This window comes from Colius striatus, chromosome 5, assembly GCF_028858725.1.
Source record: "Colius striatus isolate bColStr4 chromosome 5, bColStr4.1.hap1, whole genome shotgun sequence".
NCBI classification, from domain to species: domain Eukaryota; kingdom Metazoa; phylum Chordata; class Aves; order Coliiformes; family Coliidae; genus Colius; species Colius striatus.
In genome coordinates, this window is record NC_084763.1 from 1,871,785 (window position 1) to 1,890,801 (window position 19,017).

The window sequence follows — 19,017 nt, forward strand, 5'->3', positions numbered from 1 at the left end:
CATGGGATCACAGAATGGTAGGGGTTGGAAGGGACCTTTAGAGATCATCTAGTTCAATTTGCTGCCAAAGCAGGTTCACCTAGATCAGGTCACACAGGAACGTGTCCAGGAGGGTTTTGAAGACCTCTAGAGAAGGAGCCTCCACGCCCTCCCTGGGCAGCCTGTGCCAGGCTCCCTCACCTCAGCAGGGAAAGAGGTTTTCTTTATGTTTAAATGGAACTTTTTGTGTTCCAGCTCCTTTCCATTACCTCTTGTCCTGCCACTGGATACATCAGAAAAAAAGGGATGTCCCAACCTCCTGACACCCACCAGTGAGATATTTGTCACTGTTAATGAGATCCCTCCTCGGTCTCCTCTTCTCCAGACTGAACAGACCCAGGTCCCGCAGCCTTTCCTCACAAGGAAGATGCTCCAGTCCCCTGATCATCTTGGTGGCCCTGCACTGGACTCTCTCCAGCACTTCCCTGTCCCTCTTGAGCTGAGGAGCCCAGAACTGGACACAGGACTCCAGATGAGGCCTCACCAGGGCAGAGTAGAGAGGGAGCAGAACCTCCCTTGCCCTGCTGCCCACACTCTTCTTGATGCCCCCAGGCTGCCATCAGCCCCTTGGCCACGAGGGCACATTGCTGGCTCGTGTTAAATTTGCTGTCAACCTGAAAAATGATGATTCTGAAGTAAATGTGTTTGCTTATCTGTAAATCTTGTCTAATGATAAAGTCGATGTTCTGGTCTTGGCATTTACCAGACAGAACCTTTCCATGGGCAAGTAGCGGCTCGCCAAGAGAAACCCGGCAGATTCCTGGGGTGTCTACCATGCAATGAGGGACACAGCTTGGCAGGACTTGTGGTTAATTCACCATTGAGTCTCAGGGACCAGGGCAGGTGGATAAAACAAATTAAAAGAGACATCTTTTTCTGTGGGTGCCAGCTTAAGAAGGCAAATAAATAAAAATGGGAAACAACAAACAATAAATATACAAATAGATAATATGTAATGCAAAATATTCTAGACTATAATATGTACTGTGCATACTGTATATTGTAATGAATAAATAAGGGAATAATAATAATGGCAGCCTTGGCAAATAGGACAGTGGACACAAAGCTTGGAGATTTTGGTGTGCCTTTGAAAGATGAAGAGCTCTCCTGTATCAGTGTCCTGTTCTGAAGAGCAAGTTATTATTTTATCACCTTAAAATGCCAAAGGTCACTGATTCACACAACTGGAGAGACAGTAAGAAATGAAGCTGTTATTTCTGACTGATTTATTTGGAATGTTTCCCTTTGCAGCTGTTTCTTTTCAGTTTAAAGTTTCTACTACATCTCAGCACCAAAATACCTATTTCACCAAATTGTGACCTGAAACTCGCCCAAAAGCAAAGCCTCGCCGTGCTTCACATCAAAACCTCATTAAAATCATCAGCTAAGGAATTACAGTCCCTACTAACATAGTCTTGACTCCAACCTCTTTGAGAGATGCCCTCTTAACAGCCACTGCACCAACACACACGGAGGAAAGAAACATGTCTTTTGCTGTGCAGTATAATACCGTTTGCTTTGTAAAATAATCTGCACTGAAACACTTTCCTGCTCCACAGAATCACATCAGCTGCTGCATTTTACAGCCTTTCACACAACCCACAACGCTGTCTGCAATTACTTTCAGCTATTTTTCTGCCACACACCAGTTCCCATTCCAGCCTCTCCCCCAGCATCTCTCTCGTCCTGCTGTTGTTGCAAATATCGCACCATACCAAGCCAGTCTGAGTCCCAGGAAAGGACGGATGGGTCAGCACCATCTCAGCAGAGCTGAGGCCCCAGATCTCAGGACAGTGTAGCTGCAATCTTTGGAAAGCTCCAACAAATCCACTCGTTATTTGCAGCTCTATCTTAATATTGGAACATGCTCTTGTAAAAACTGACAGCTTTTGCCTGCTCAATAAAGGCAGAATTAAGGTTGCCTTAGTCTCTAATATGTGTGGTTCACTCATTTTTGTGGCATTAGATTCAATATTCTAGGAGGGAATAAGACTTCACATACGCTGCAGGATCTCTAGCAAGCGAATGGCTCTCTGTTCACCTCTGTTTTGCAGGAAAGACTTCTTTGAGTGTAGCAACACACATGGTAAAAACTAAACTATGTTCTTTAAACACACAAAATGAAACAAAACAAAAGCTTCGTCATCTAAGTCAGAAACTCTGCCTGCATTTAAAAATTAAAGGTTCTTGAACAATGTGTCTCCAAATGACCCAGAGAGCTGTAACCCCACACACTTTGTCCATTCCACAGCTCAAGCAGGACAGTGTACTCTGAATCTCCCTTTCGATACCGCAGTCCGTCAGCGTCTTTTGCTTGCAGTTATTGCACTGTTTCACCCATAAAAGACAGGTGAAAAATCTTATCAAGGGAAATGTTCACAGCTCCTTGGGTTATTATTTCTTTCCTTTGTAATGAAGTGATTTCAGAAAAGCGATGTCATCCGTTTGTCCTTGCTACTTCTCTTTGGGACTCGGGAAGAAAGCTGAACGTTGCTGACCTGCCTGCACACCCACCCAGGGGCACAGACAGGCAACGGCAGGAGCCCAAATAACACCCTACCTGCCTGTGCAGCCTCCAGGTATCCCCAGCTGGAGATCTGGGGCCAGGCCCTGGGCTGACTGAATGCTAAAGCACTGTGCATTCCCTATTTTCTTTCCAAAGATGCAACCATGTCATCACTATGCACATTCACTCCCGTTGGATAAACGGCCACTCGTGAAACTTCTCCTCTGAGCACTGGTACTTTAAATACCTCTCTTTAATAAAAGTTCATTTGCCATTTAGCTCTTTCAGTTTTACCAGTTCAGTAGCCAGAGCATGCAGAACTTTGCCATTATATATACATATATGTGTGTGTGCATCAATAGTTACACAATAAACATTCCCCCTTACATTAATACAATGTTTAAAAACAGAATAGTTTTTTGTTGAAAGCCAGACAACTGTGAATGGTTAAAATGTTCTCATTGCTTTGGGCTTCTGTGGTTAAAAATGAAAGAACTCTGCCATGACCTTCGTACAAGTTTTCCTCAGCTGTAGTCAAGGTAAAGTAATATAAATTTATAGCTCTGTACATCTTGGCTTCAGTTTTAACTCTTCACCTCTCCACAAGCATTTCTACTCCCTTTTATTAAGCGGTTGTTTGCTAAAAAATAGGAGAAAAGTAAGAACTGGATCCATTTTCTGCATCTTTTATGTATTTCAGTATACACTTTGATGAAAATCCCACTTCCAGCGTGTGAGAGGAGGAACAGAAGAGACATGGCACTGACCCAGCATACATTGTTCTGAACTTAAACTACAAAGTTCAACTGCACCTTTTTCTCTTCTTTCTGCCCTTTAATAGCACATGGTCCCCATCCTCAGAGGGATCCCAAAGCCGTGGAGCTGAGGTGCTGAGGGCCATGGCTTAGTGGTGGGCTTGGTATGGTGAGGGCAGGTCTGGGACTCCAGGAGCTTAAAGGGCTTTTCCAACCAAAGTGATGATTCTATGGCAGCTGGAGCTCATGGGAAATACTCTTGAGAAACTCATAACAATGGAGTAACTAGTTTGATTTTAGAATGGCCAATCATCAGTACATAAACACACTTTGGGATTAGCAACTGGAATCAGTGTCTCTCTTAGCAGCATTCAGCAGCTCTTCCCAACAGCTTAGGGCAGATTCACTGTGTCCACTGGGAAGCCTAGTGTGCAGTTGCTGAGGATTTGCTGAGTACACCCAGCTCAGGCAGCTGTACTGCTTTGGTCCCTCGCACAGTGTGGCACAGTGCTGTATGAACACACCCCTACACAGCTGAGGTAGAGGGTGACTAAGCCAATGTCTACTTTCAAATAAGGTTACAGGACCTACAACAACCAGAGAGGGACATTTTGTCTTTTTATCTCAAGCAAAAGACAGCAAAGCTTTCCCTCCTCCATTGCAATGTGGAAAGTGCAGGATGGCTTACAGTTATGACACGTGGCGCCGCTGTATCCAGTCTCATCACAAGTGCACTTGAAGCTGTCCCACGTCTGGGTGCATTTGCCACCGTGCTCACAGTGATTGGGCACACACCTGTCAGGGAGAGATGCAAAAACAGAACAGAAACACCTACATGAGCATGGAGATTTACACACAGCTAAACGGTGAGCTGCCCAAGCAGTGTATCCTGTCCTGTCTGTAATTAATCCTTGTTATTTCAGGCAGAATTTATGTCTGAACACGCAACTGCACAACAGATGATTCATGGAGGCTCTGCTGCAGCCCTTTCACAAACAGACAAAAGGGTGGAACACGTTCACCCATTGTAAATTCGGGTTCCAAGCTGGCAGTGGCTGGCACTCAGCTGGCAAAGCAAAGCGAACATCAGGAGGCACACCTCCTCCAGGTGCCCGGGCAGTGTCAGGCTTCAAGGACTCTGGTCCCACAACTCACTGAAACTTAAAGCAAGCCAGCAGGTTGCTATTCATTTCTGCTAGGGATGGGATAAAGGGGAGGCAGATTGCCTGCTGGCTAGGATGGAAAGCACTCATGCTGCATTATTAAAACAAACGACAGGCCTCAGTATAAAAGCTGCTGAAGTTTTTTCTTCACAGGGGTTTGTGGCAAGCGTCGCCCGCCTTGCTCCCACCCACCCGCTTCTCCTCTCCAGCTATGCTGCTGCTGCAGAGTGCTGGGCGTGAAAAAGAAAGTGGAACAGCAAAAACCAAAGTTAGAGCAGAACATACATTCAGTGTTTCATGTGTTATCTAAATGTGATTTTGAAGGTTTGAGTTTGGTCAGCTTCTTTTCTACGAAAGATAGTTAAAAATGGGGATTACCATGTGCTCTCACCTTTGAAATGATTACATTTCTTTTCCTTGACAGGGCTTTGAAATATCATTTCAAAGAACCTTTTTTTTCCTTATTAAATTTGTTACAGTCAGGCTCAGTACTGGCTCTGCCTTTTTGATCACGAACTAAAGGAGCTTTTCTTTCATGTTGAGATGGCCAAATCCAATTTAAGAACTACACTTCTTCATTATGACATTAAAAATGAAAACTAGAAGATCCCCTTTAGACAAACAAATTCAAATATTTTCCTAAGTGCATTACAAATCGAGTCTCCTGATCTCCAGGCTACATGTGGAGTTCATCATATTCCTGTGGCAGTTAACAGCACTCTATTAAATAACACCCAAGGACAGCTTTCCTGTCCTATGCACCCATTTGTTGAAACTGCAAGTACTTGAGTCATGTACTGGTAGGGGTTGGAAGGGACCTTTAGAGACCATCTAGTCCAACCCCTCTGCAGAAGCAGGTCCACAAGTGAAGTGAACCCCTTAGAAGCTTATAGTCTTCTACCTCCTCCAGGTCCAATTAGCAGCATTGGCATACATGCCCCAGTGACCAAGAATTAACCTATATCACAGTATGCTCTAGAGACTTGAACCTGCTGTACTCCCATTTGTAACTTGGGTTTACAGCTGCCAGCACAAGTACCTCAGAGTATAGCCAACATAGAAGTCCTGCATCCTATGTCAGCCTGTTGATTTCAAGGTTACTCATTCTTTCTTTTTCAGAAAGATTAGAAAATACAGGCTTGATTTAAAGCAGTGATGAAAGAAAGGCTCTTTTAAAGCAAGAAACAGAGCATTTAAAAATTTGTTTTCATAGAAAAATGGAGTGAATCTACCTGAGGCAACTACCACAATCAACTGTTTTCAATATAGTTTAAGCAAATACACAGAATCACAGAATCTCAAGGGCTGGAAGGGACCTGGAAAGCTCATCCAGTGCAACCCCCCTTCCAGAGCAGCACCACCTAGAGCAGGGCACACAGGGACTCATCCAGCTGGGTTGGAATGTCTCCAGAGAAGGAGACTCCACAGCCCATCTGGGCAGCCCCTGCCAGTGCTCCCTCACCTCAACAGGGAAGGTTTTCCTTGTGTTTCTTTGGAACCTCTTCTGTTCCAGCTTGTCCCCGTTGCCCCTTTTCCTATCATTGGCCATCACTGAGCACAGCCTGGCTCCAGCCTCCTGACACCCACCATTTATGGATTTGTAACATGAATGAGGTCACCCCTCAGGCTCCTCTTCTCCAAGCTACAGAGCCCCAGCTCCCTCAGCCTTTCATCAGAAGGCAGATGCTCCACTCCAGCATCTCTGTGGCCCTGCGCTGAAGTCTCTCCAGCAGCTCCCTGTCCTTCTGCAACTGAGGGGCCCAGAACTGGACACAATATTCCAAAGTTGAACAGTTTATACAGGTCCATAGCTGGTGGGCACAAGAGTAAGAGAAAGCAGAGAGCAGTGGCATTTCAAAAACAATCTCATAGAAGTACCTTTTATTCAAGGCCACAAACATCTACCAAGGCCTTATATCCAAACAGGGGTTTGTATATTTTCCTGCCTTTCAAAATAACTACTTTGCGTGTCTTTTCTTCATCATTTACATTTGAACACACTTTAAAAGTATTATTCCAACGCCCAAAACAAACACTTGTTGATGTGAATCTCGCCAGCTGTCAATGTGAAGGCTCACATGCAATGCTTACAATTAGTTTCATGTTTTAGTGCAGTGTAACTCACTTTTACTGTGCCATAACTAGAAAAGATACTGCATTATTGACTATATAACTGGGGTAAATGACTTAATCTAGGGAAATATTAAAACCAGATATTTATCTGTATCATTTAATGGAGCATATTAAGCCATAAGCCCAGAGATACTCAGCAAACTCCTTGATGATCATTTTATACTTCTAGTATGATGGTTTGGACTAGCCTGGTCTGCAGCTGCAAAATGTCTTTTTTACTCATCTGCTTTTCCCTGCTCTAAATATGAGGCAGTCAGAAACAAGGAGTAAATATCTTAATGCTAGTGCTGAATGGAGTTTAAATCATGCCACAGGACCATTTCCTTACGTCTTCATTCTACCCTTAAACTTCTGCCAGTTTATTTTATCAGCTAGAACTATAAGATTTCTTTTCTACTGAATCTATTAGTGGACTTGTAACACAGTCTGCTGCTCATCTGTCCACTTTTTGGACAAACCCTAACCGCTGTAACAGAGTTTAAATGAATTTTGAGGTAATCAGAAAGCAGAAAATACAAAACCTCCCCTTGCTTTTGAATGTAGTAGCTGCATCAAGACAAACATAATTTCTAAATGTAAACTTCATTATCTTTCAAACACTCTTATTGTCATAAAATGACAGTAAGAAACAAATAGTGGTACAGGAGAAGCAACCTTGCCCGTGTATTTCTGTACACATTCTTTAAGCATATGTAATCATAAGGCTTATCTACTTTATGCTTATCATTGAGCATAGACACAAAATGCTCTGATGCAGATCATTTCCACTAAAAGGTAATGCTTCTAGGAAATCCTGGGTTTTAGTCTCCTTTTAGGAATAAGGTTGCATTACACTAAAAAGAAAAATCATCTTCAAGCCCAGGCATCCTTCCTGAACCAGCCTCTGAAGTCAGAAGCTGCCACGAGCCAGAAAACTGGCAGCAAAGCTCCTAATGGCCCAGTTGTATCTGGAAGTACTGCTGGATGTACCTTCCTGCCCTGTGGCTCCCTTCAGAAAGGGGGGTCTAGAACTTCACCCCTGCAACTGTGACACAATTTGTTCTAATTTCCACCCCAACATTCATCCACAGAGAGTTCACAGATGCTGTGTGGTTTGGTATTTTATTCAGTAACATGGACTCGTGTCTCAAAACCCATTTGTTCTCCTTCGGGATTTCCATCTGATGGTTTTGTAGAGAGCAGTCTTCTCTCAGTCTGTTATTTCTATGAAAACAAGTCTCCTGCTGGAAAACAGATTTTCTATCGTTGCTCTTCCTCAGAGCTCTGCTCCCACTTGTCACCCAAGGAGCGTTCTGGAGGAGGTCTTGCCATGTTCTGTGGTTCCAGGGATGATCAACGTATTTGTGCCTTGCTACTGAAATTACAGGGCTTTTCCCTGACTACCTCAGAACAGTGGCTTAAAGCCACCTTTTATGCTTTACAGATGAGATTGCTCAACACATCAAATACCTGGCAGTACGTTCCCATCCTTCTTCTCTTCGACTTCCAACAAATGAGCTCCATCTTTATACAGAAATTGGTATGGTTGCTCACAGCATTACTCTGTGCTGTAACTTCTATGGTGTCATTCAAATCTTTCTGCTTATTTTTCTAGTCTGAATCTGTATCATCAGCATATCCATCAAGATATTCCTAATTTTGAGCCAAGGTCAAAGCATTAAACAGGATCAGCTCTGGCACTGATCTCTGAGCAACTCTGATCTCTCAGGCAGCTGTTACTTCACCAGAATAAGTTGTGAGGCAATTTCATTTGCTAGTTCACAACTCGATTCCTCTCTCAAGCCCCATCTTCCCTGGTTTAGCTAATCATTTCCATTGTTACAGTATATCAAATGTTTGCTGACATCTGACAAACCAGATCTCGTGCACTTCCCCTGTCAGAGGAAAAAACGTGCCGTGCGTTATCAGAGAAGATCAGGCTCATCCCGAGTCACTGACTGTTGATGTCTGCTGCGTTTCACTCTGCCTTCCACTTACTCCCAGCTATTTCAAAACTCTTTCCTGCACTTCTTCAAAAGCTTAGTGAGACTACTGAAGTCAGATTAATTGGTGTCTAGTGAGCTGGATCTCTCTCTTTCCATCTGTTAAATTACATGAGGTTAACTCTGTCACTTCATAAGACAAAGCCATGCTTTTTGGGGAGCTATCCTCCCAGTTGCTCTCTAATTAGTTGTAGTGCATCCTTGGTGCTTGCATAGTCCATCATTGTCCTAAGTAAATGCTACTCCTTTGTGTCTTTATGTGCTGATTTATTAGTAATATTTACTCTGAGGGATATTCCTCAATAACAACTGGTAGAGATATTGTTGCCTTGCTTTCAGCTGTGGTACGAGTCAACTTGTAGACTTTCACCTCCTCCTATCTTAAATATTGAACAGTAACCTCTAGAATATCTCTTTTTTTCCAGTCCTCCACAACACAGACCAAAGAAACCAACCAAATTGCCATTCCTAAATAAACCCCTTTCCTTTCCTTTCCTTTCCTTTCCTTTCCTTTCCTTTCCTTTCCTTTCCTTTCCTTTCCTTTCCTTTCCTTTCCTTTCCTTTCCTTTCCTTTCCTTTCCTTTCCTTTCCTTTCCTTTCCTTTCCTTTCCTTTCCTTTCCTTTCCTTTCCTTTCCTTTCCTTTCCTTTCCCTGCTATTCAACAATGCCCTCATTATTGATAGTGTATATGGTATTTCTCTAAACCACCACTTGGAACAATAGCCCCTTTTCCACTTTACCTGGAGTAAAATCTGGTTAAAGTTACTTGTAAGAAATCTGTTTAAATTAACTGACGATGTTTTAAAACTACAGACTGCAAATCTTATCTTCCTGAAGGATGAGGGAAAACTCTGTGTTGCACTTTTTCCTCACTGTCTGCTCAGATATCTTTTGCACAAGGAATAAAAATGGTCTATCCATGCACTGAAGGTTTAATGTTTCCTCAGATGCAATATATAAATATCTAGCAAACCACTAAGATTCCCCTCACCCATAGACAGTCCAAGAGAGAAAACTGGGAACACAATGCTCACCCAGTCTGCAGCAAACACTGATTTTTCCTGAAAGCATCTCTGAGTCAACCAAAAAGACATTCTATGGTCATCAGGCTACTTCACAATGGGTCTCTCCCCCCATCACAGGGGTGGATATACAGATGTCAGTTCATTAGGAATGCCAGAAACATACAGGGAGCTGCCTGTATCAAATAAATTGGGACTGACAGGAGGTGCTGCTTATGCATGAAGATATGAAGCCTGACACCCCGACTTCTGTGGTGGGGAAGAGTCTGGTCAGACAGCAATTCTGCAAAAAGGGATCTGGGGAAGTCCACGTACAGTACAGTCATCCTAAGTCAACCCACCACGCTGTTACCAGCAAGAAAAACAAGCAAACAAAGGAACGAGAAAGAGACAAGGGATCTCATACTGTGGGTATAAACAGGAGAGGGAGGTAAACACCCCAGGAAGAAATCCTATCATCACATTCAGCAGAAGCAAGCAATGGCTGATTTTCAACTGCACAAGAAAGCTGTTGGGAAAAGGAAGGTTACAACCTGCTATAAATGTCCACAGGGAGTGTGTAGAGAAGCAATGAGATTCATTAGTTCTTACGGGTATTTTAAGAACGAGTCAAAATAACATAGATCAGGAATGACCTAAGAATGCCTGGCCCTGCTTGAAGGCAGGAGAATGGCCTCAGAGACCTCTCCAGACACCTTTCTAACTCAGTTATTTTCATATCTCATAAGAAACAGAAAACATTTCTTTTTATCTCTTAATTTCTTGTATGTGACTTCAGCATTGTGACTGTGCTATTTGACCTCTGTAAGTCAACAGGTTTCAGTCACTGCCTCAGTATTTTTAGAGAATAACGTGCCCCAGGGCAGGGATATTTAACACATTAACTTACCTCCCCAGGCAAATTGTGCCCAAGGTGTATAGTAATTGTTAGGTTTAGAGTCCATTTGAGTAGGAGGATAAAAAGCTCTTTTGTGCAGGAAGGCAAATGTTCAGATGGCTACACACAGGCTGTTAAATAAAGTCCCTCAGGACTTAAGAACCCTCACAAATCTCACTATTCTCTACAGCATAACACAGATCTTTCCCTTCCCCTCCTCCCTTTTCTTTAGCAGAAGTGCAAAATACAGCTTGTGTACTTATAACCTGAATACAAACCAACTCTCTGCATTAATCAATTAGAAACAACCATGCCAAGATACACCACCAAAAGAAAACATTCACCTGAGTGGTCAAAAAGAAGGAACAAACTACACTCAAGAGCTATTTGACATGTATTGCCCATTACTGTGCTGAAAAGAACTGAAACACGACAGTTGGAATGACAGCATGAGAATTTCTGTGTAGCAGAAGAAAACATCCAAGGCTTTTTGCAATGGAAAATAACCTGGGTTGAATCACTCTTGACGTGAAATTCACTCTTTACCTTCCCATCATCAAATCCTTATCTAGTCTCGGTGCCACTCACACCTCACCTCTCATTTCTCTCTCAAATTGTTTCTATTCCACTTTTTTTGGTCCATTTCTCTACTTCAAACTATCCATCATCCATTTGTTTTCAATGACCCTACAGCATTTTTGCATTAGTTGCCCTTTCCGTCGCCTCAAACATCTTAAAATCCACACCCTTTATCATCATTTCTTGCAAAGATCCTTCAAAATGCATAGTGCTGTCCTTGTTGAGTACAATGGTTTGTCACTACCTACCTTCTTTCACACATACCCACACCCAATTAAAACATGTTTAACATTTAACTTTTACAGGGCTCCCCGGCTGCTCAAGACCACGACAGATGAGGGCAATAAAGCAACATATAGGGGAAATAATTTGTAAGAGCAACAAGCACTGCCTTGAGCTGGTAGTCTGAATCCCTGAACCTGTGTAGCTTCACTTGTAAACTAGCAGCATAATCACAGGAACACTCTGACCGTGTGTGTCCGTTTGCAGCGACAGCGCTCTTTAACGAGCAACAGAACACATCCCACTTGTCACGGTAAAAGCAGTACTGAACAGGGTGATCATCCAATTAAGGACAGATTGCTGTTGCAGAGCCCTACTGTACCGACATCAGATTAACATCATCCATTCCCTGGAGAGTCTCTGATTTTCTCAGTGCCATAAAAACAAAAAAGATTCTTTGTTTCTTAAAATTACCAAGTGTTGAAAACAACTTTGAGCACTTGGACTTTCAGCAGCAGCATTTTGGATCTCATCTGAAGGTAACACAAAGGGGTAGATGGGAGGGCCCGTAGAATCAATGTCATACAGTTGTAGAATCACAGAATGGTAGGGGTTGGAAGGGACCTCTAGAGATCATCCAGTCCAACCCCCCTGCAGAAGCAGAGTCACCTAGATCATAGGCACGTGCCCAGACGGGTCTTGAAGCCCTCCAAAGAAGGAGCCTCCACAACCCCTCTGGGCAGCCTGTGCCAGGGCTCCCTCACTGAAACACTGAAATAGTTTGTTCTTATGTTTAAGTGGAACTTTGTGTGTTCCAGCTTCATCCCATCACCCCTTGTCCTGTTGCTGGCTACTATAGAAAAAAGGGATGTCCCAACCTCCTGACACACACCCTTTAGATATTTATAAGTGTTAATAAGATCCCCCCTCAGTCTCCTCTTCTCCAGACTAAACAGCCCCAGTTCCCGCAGCCTTTCCTCATAGGAAAGATGTTCCAGTCCCCTGATCATCTTGGTGTCCCTGTGCTGGCCTCTCTCCAGCACTTCCCTGTCCCTACTGAGCTGAGGAGCCCAGAACTGGACACAGGACTCCAGATGAGGCCTCACCAGGGCAGAGTCAGACTCACAATAATTCCCAAACTGTTTTCATTTGCTGCTGACTCCTAAGCTAATTGTGCACAGATGCATTTAACTATGGCTGAACTAAACGACCCCTCCTGGACCAAGGAGGATTTGTCCGCGTACCACAACAGAACGCCTTCATGTTCCTTTGGTGGACGTTATCAAGAGTGTTCTGTCATGAGATCAAACTGAAATACTTGGCACTTTTAAAGACTGTGATTTACAAAGAGCAAATCAATATTAAAATATGCAGTGACATTTGGCTAAGCGAAGCTCCTTCAGGGCATGTTCCTGGAAAAGGCCACCAAACAGTTTTGCAGTGTTATCTTCAGACCAAGAAGGTGCTATTCCAAGCTGTTTGCCTTACAACAATTAACAAAGGACTAATGCATAAAGAAAAATACCGCAGTTAACTCATTCAGACTTGGTGATCCTCTTGGCTCTATACAGGTGTTATGTTCTATAAGACAATGTCAAGTCTAATTATTGCTTTTTGACTGCTCTCAGTCTTCAGAGCACTGACAAAATTAGCTCCTTGCAATTAAATTACGATGGTTCTACTTTAGCAACTCTAGGAGCTGGACAACCCATTCTTCTGTATTGCAGAAAACCTCCTGGGCCTATTGTCCACAACCTAGGATCTACAGTGGCTGCTGGCTGAACGTTTGCTTCTGTCCAACACACACTGCTACAGCAAAGCAGGGGAGGGTACATCTACCACAGCCGCTAGCAAGAGGCAATTCCCCGGCCCTGGTGTCCCTCCTATCAGTTCCTGGCAGTTGCTACACCCAGTCCCCAACCTGCAAAGTGGATCATGCTGTGAAAATCTTCCAGAGGCAGAGGAGAAACCCAGAAATAAACAAACAAACCAAGCAGTCTGGGTCAAAAAGATCATTTCAGTCGCATGATGTTTCAGTTGGCAAACGCTGGGCTAGGTCTTCAGCTGGGGTAAAATAAGAACATCTGCATCTCTCTTAAATACTATCTTATGTCTGTTAAATGGCTCAAAGTAGAATAAACTATTACAAAAGGACTTTGGGCTGGCATATCTGAGTTTGTTATTTACACAAACACACAGATGGTGTGGCAGTCAGTCACTGTCCTAACTGTGCCAACGGGGCACCATCCAGCCTTCCTGAGGATATGAGATGGTGTGCTAAGCACTGAGAATCCCCAGAATAATGCCACGATTTTTACTCTCTAGGTTTCTGAAGAGATCTTTAAACCTTGGACTAGATGATCTCTAAAGGTCCCTTCCAACCCTCCCATTCTATGATTCTATTGCCTTGTTCAAGACCTGACTGGATTAATTTAGTATTCATGTAATCCCCTCTCTTTTGCTATTTCAAAAAGGTAAAGAACATACTGGCTGGGCTTGAGAACAAACCACAAAATCGATTCTTTGGTGTCTTGTTAATTATTTATTACTTCTGCATTTCACAGCTTGAATCAAATATAGCTCCTGAGATTCTACAACATCCTCTTTGCTTTACAATCTGTGTTAGACATCTAGAGAAAGTTTCTCTTGTACTTTAGAAGACTTTAATTACCAGAGCACACAGACCACTGAGCAGCCTCTGTAACACAGACCAGTCACTATGGTATTTCACGTGACCACGCATGGAATCACCAGGAAAAGACAGAATTTTATAGGGCGTTGTTTGAAATGAGTTCATTCCTAAATTTATCTGTTGGGGAATAAAGAAGCTGATAATCAGAAATCGTTACGTTTCTTCCCATATCAAGGATTAGTCTGGAATAAAGATGATCATACAAACTGATGGATGATTTTGCATTCAACATTCCTTGCTGTGTCAATCAAAACTGGACATGGGTTGTCATAGCCCTTGGCACACACTCCTCCACTCCTTGGTGCACATCATAACACTTATCTTTTGCATTACTAGTTTTGGTCCCTACTGTCTTAATCAGGGTCAGTGTTGACCTTCAAATGAAAGAAATCTATTAAATGTCTTGCTTTGCAAATTTATAGCATAATAAATCACCTTGATGGTCACGGTGCTGTAAGATGTGATCAGCTGCTATTGACAGAAGTACGGTCTTGGCTCAGCATCCTATTTCACAAGTTTGGCTGCGACATAAAGAGATGGAGGTGTGTCGAGGTTTAGGCCACAAAATTGGTTCTCTGGACTATGATTTGTTAATTCCATTGGATGGTTCCAGTAACCATATGACCAAAAGAATCTGCTCTTGTCGAAAATGCTTTCTGCCTCAACAGAGAAGCTTTTTCCCTTTAAAACAAACCCCACAGATCAAATGTTTCTGAGGTGTGTATTAATGACAACTGGTACAAACACCAATTTCATTTTTAAATCCTGAGCAGAATACCTAAGTCTAAGATGCTAATTGCTCCCATCTCCTAGAGAAACTCAAATCTTCCTGGTTTCCTGGTAATGCAGAAATAAAACCTCCCAAGACTTGTAGTTATCCCACTGTACCACAGAGGAGCAGCTGAGGTCAGTGTGGTTTTCTTGCTGTACTTGGATGAGCCCTGAATGAATCAGATGTAGATGGCATTCACACGTGCTCCTTGAGCTGACCCAGGCAACCTCAAACCTTGAGGAGTGTTCATCACTCATTAGTGGCAACGGGTTGTGCATATTCACTTGCAACCATTTCCCTTTCATTCACATTTCTCACCTTTGTAGTTCACAAGATTTTTTGGATCAGAGAAAGGATTTTACTTTCTATTTGCACCAGATGTTATCACAGTGGAACCTCCTCCTTCTTATCACTGCAGCCCTCACACACAACAAGAAACAGTAACAGAGGAACGAGTTAGCTTTTTACGGTGCACTGCTCTCCAGATCATCACAGAGCACACTCATATCACTTGCTAAAATCTACACAATCCGCTTTTTCTCCTTTACTGTGACAATTCTGCCATCTACCACTAACAGCAACATGCTCAGCTAAAACACTGTGTATGAAATATGAAGTGTGTAGGTTCAACTGACTTATCCCCCTGTCTTTTGTGTGTGTCCTTAGTGCACATCATTATTTTATTCTCTAATAGAAGACTCTAAAACATTGTTATCAATTACAATATAATGAGTGTTGTGCTCTAAAGGCATCACAAGCGTGGATGTGCCAATGAATTTGCAGCTCTGCTGCAGTGCAGTCACAGCTCTGTGACAAACACACTAATGCAATGCTCTACTCACAACCTATTACTCAATTTGTTTTCAATTTGCCGAAAGCAGGTAAGTACAGGAAGTAATAAACAATTAATTTATGACTGAGAACTTGGGCATGGAGCTGTTTGGAAGGCCAAAGGCTTGCTGTTGGAGTAAGAGCTGAGAGGACACGCAGGGATGTGCTCACACACCTACATTCGCTCTGCACAAGCTTTTTCCAGGAACGACGACAACGTCAAAGCTCCTGAAAAGGCGCTTTCAACAAAACAATTCACATTAAGGCCAAAACTGTTTTTAAGGAAAATGCAACAATGAGGATACAGCTGTTTTAATAACACCTACTTGACTGTAAAAATTGTAATGCCACAGTCCTGGTGTGCTTAATTTTAATTACAAACAGCTCATTGCTGGGAATCTATTATTCTACTTAAATAGTCTTGTGATTGCCCCATAGAAAAATTGATAGACTATAATTTAGAGTAGTTTAGAGGCTCTTGATTCTATTTTTTTGCTTTTCAAGCACTGCAATTTGGGCACCATAGTTCAGGCTTTGTCTGTATTTCGGTTTATTATAAGCTTTGATTTCTCAAGGGTTTATATTTCAGTTACAAAAATTTACTCCAGATATTCAGCACACAAAGCAGAAGCCAGAAAGGAAATAAATAGCAGCACGCTGCCAGCACTGGTTCTGCAACAGCTCATGCAACTGGCTTACCACTTGGTATTCCAGGAGAGTTAAGGACAGGCTGGTAGATAGGTTTTAGAGGTTTTATTTTGAACAGAAGTGAAAAAGAAAGAAAAATCCCTACACAATATTTTGGTTTTGCTTTTCAGACAGTTTGTCATGAAATTTGTGACACTTTCTGGAAACAGACTGTTCAGAGGAAAGGGCCAGACTTGATTAATATCTCAACTCGAATGAATGTTGGGAAACATTTTGAAATGTGTCACTTGACATGTTCAAAATGAAGATTGTCCTTTTTTTTAGTGATAAAAGCTCTTTCATTTGGAAAGGCAAGTTAAAATACGCTACGTGGATGACACTCTACTAAGCCAAATGATAATGCCCTGAAACTCTCTCATGCAAACTGAAAGTGTGGTTCAGAATATTTTCCTAAGGGAGCAATTGCTTGGAGCAGTTGAGTGGGGCAGTATGCAAGAAAATCACTGAGGGAACCTGTTCAGCTTTGATAGCTGCACTGATAGCTGAACTGGGAATAGGGAGGTAGCCTGGAAGTCAGTAGATCTGATATGAGAACAATCTAAACTGGTTGTGCACCAGTGGCTACATCAACACCAAGAAAGAAATTTAATAGGAAAAACTGGATGCAGAGGGAAGCTGCCTGTAGATGACAAAATGGCAAGAGGAAGAAAAAGAGGAGAGAATGAAATGTTTAATCCCAAGCGTGAGCACCTCTGCGGGAACCAGACTGCCAGAAAAGCAGCAGCTGGAGGGCTGCTCAAAGGAAGGCAGGAAGGAAACAACACAGACTCCATGAAGGAAAGGACTACTGCAGCCTCGAGTGCCATTCTTCACATGGTGCATTATCTTTGGGTGAGATTAAAGCAGGTGGTCAGTGCACTAACTGAAATAAAGTGGTTTCTCAGAAGTCATTCAGCGGTTGCACGTAAAAAGGAGATCTATTCAGTCTATCCCACGTTGACTGAAATCTGGTGCTTTCTTGGAGAGCAACTGTAGGAGGACAGCTCTGAATAACAGCACTCCATCTGTACAGAGGGGAGTGTAGAGAGAAATCTGGGGCATGTCAGATTGAACTAACCTCCGAGACAAACTGTACTTCTGTAAAAATGTTTAAAGAGGAGAATGATAAAGGCAGGATGTGGAAAGAAGTCATCCTGGCAAAGGCTGTACGATGCTTACAACAGCTATTGCTGCACAAGTGTCAAGCAATACTGCAACTCCAAAGAGGACTGACACCAGTCATGGCTGGTCATTAAAGGGAGCCACTGACTGGACTGATGAAATCACTGTTGTAGGAAGCATGAAACAATCTAACCAACTCATTCCCATGTCAGGATACTTGCACTTGCATACCAGCACTGAAAAAGATCTGTCTCATCGTGTTTTGTCTGTTTCATGGCTTTCTGCTAATGCCTTCCCTTCACCTTATATCCAAAGCAATGTGTGACTACATGTGCAAGAGGAGAACAAGCTGTGGTCACTGCTGCAGAACTTGTCTCTCCATTGTTTAACTATTTACAAAGCGCCAGCTCCATGAAACACATCGTGTGGGTCTTGCAGAAAACTGCCCTTTTAGCCCACAGTTTTGATAATGGAACATTAGAGGATTAGCCAAGAAAACAAAAACACGTTGTTGATTTATTCCATTCACTTACCAGAACTAGTTCCTGCTTTTTGTTCAATATCAGTGAGATGAAACACACCCAATTACAAAGTATTAATCTCTGGGTGCACAGCACCGCTCGAATAACGTTAAACCACAAATGATGACTATTTACATTTCAATACAATCAGGACACAAATATCAAGATTAATGTAAAGTCAGGTTAAAGTAGCTTATGCTATGCATTACTGAGGTAATAATCCAAGTGTAATGATAAGTAAGACTATTGTATACACAACAGGGACCTTGCAGCAACGGAACTCTTAATAAATCCTGGAGATGACAGCTGGTTACTTGCCTTTCAGTAAAAGAGGTTTCCTCAGTCTTTCTTTCACTATGAAACATACATTAAGCAGAAAGAATAACTAACTGGTTTAGCTTATCCTTAAGCATACAAGCTGTTTCATGAATGGCTTTACTTACACTTCTTTATCCTCCTAAAATTTCTCTCTGTCTAGAAATTGCTCCCCCCTCAACTTTAGCTCAGTGTGAACTTGTCATCAATCCCTGCTGCTTCACCTCCCTGTTACAGCAGACTGGGAAGAAATGCTTAAACACCACCTTCTTGTGGTCAAACCTTCTCTTACTGAATGTGGCTGCTCTCAAGAGTTTTGTAGCTCTTCCCCTATTCCTGAATGGTCTGCTTAAATTTCTGTCCAGCAGGTAGTGTAGGAGTAACAATGCAGAGAAGGGACATCCCAGCTGTTCAGTCATGCCTATGCTGTAGTTACAAAATAATAAATAGAGGAATGTCTCTGTGGCAGTAACCTCTGGTCAGGCACCACAAGCATACATATATGATTCTTTCTTCCTCCTTTATTTTACCTACAATCTTTTGACTCTGCTTTCAGTCTCCTGGGAAAACGTGCCCCACATTCTGTCTGCTTTTTTTTTTCTCCTGATCTGAATTGATTTTAAGTCCTCAATTCCAAACAGCCTGCTCAGTTCCCATTCCCCAGATTCTGAAGGAGGACGTTTTCTCCTGTTCTCCTAGATGGAGTCCTGGTGAACATTCACAACGCCAGCAGCGTATCTAACCAACTTGGTGCATTACTTCAGGTCTGCCAGGATCATTGCATACACATCCCTTCTTT

The 19,017-nt window shown here is 42.6% G+C and overlaps 1 protein-coding gene across 1 annotated transcript in view; it reads right to left on the bottom strand.

Annotated features, from left to right (window-relative positions):
- CNTNAP2 (contactin associated protein 2) overlaps positions 1–19,017 on the bottom strand; it is a 908,805-nt gene that overhangs the window by 288,683 nt on the left and 601,105 nt on the right. The window contains exon 11 of the mRNA XM_061996383.1: positions 3,989–4,095. Within this exon, the coding sequence (XP_061852367.1) occupies positions 3,989–4,095 (107 nt within the window). The remainder of the gene's footprint in view (positions 1–3,988; positions 4,096–19,017) is intronic.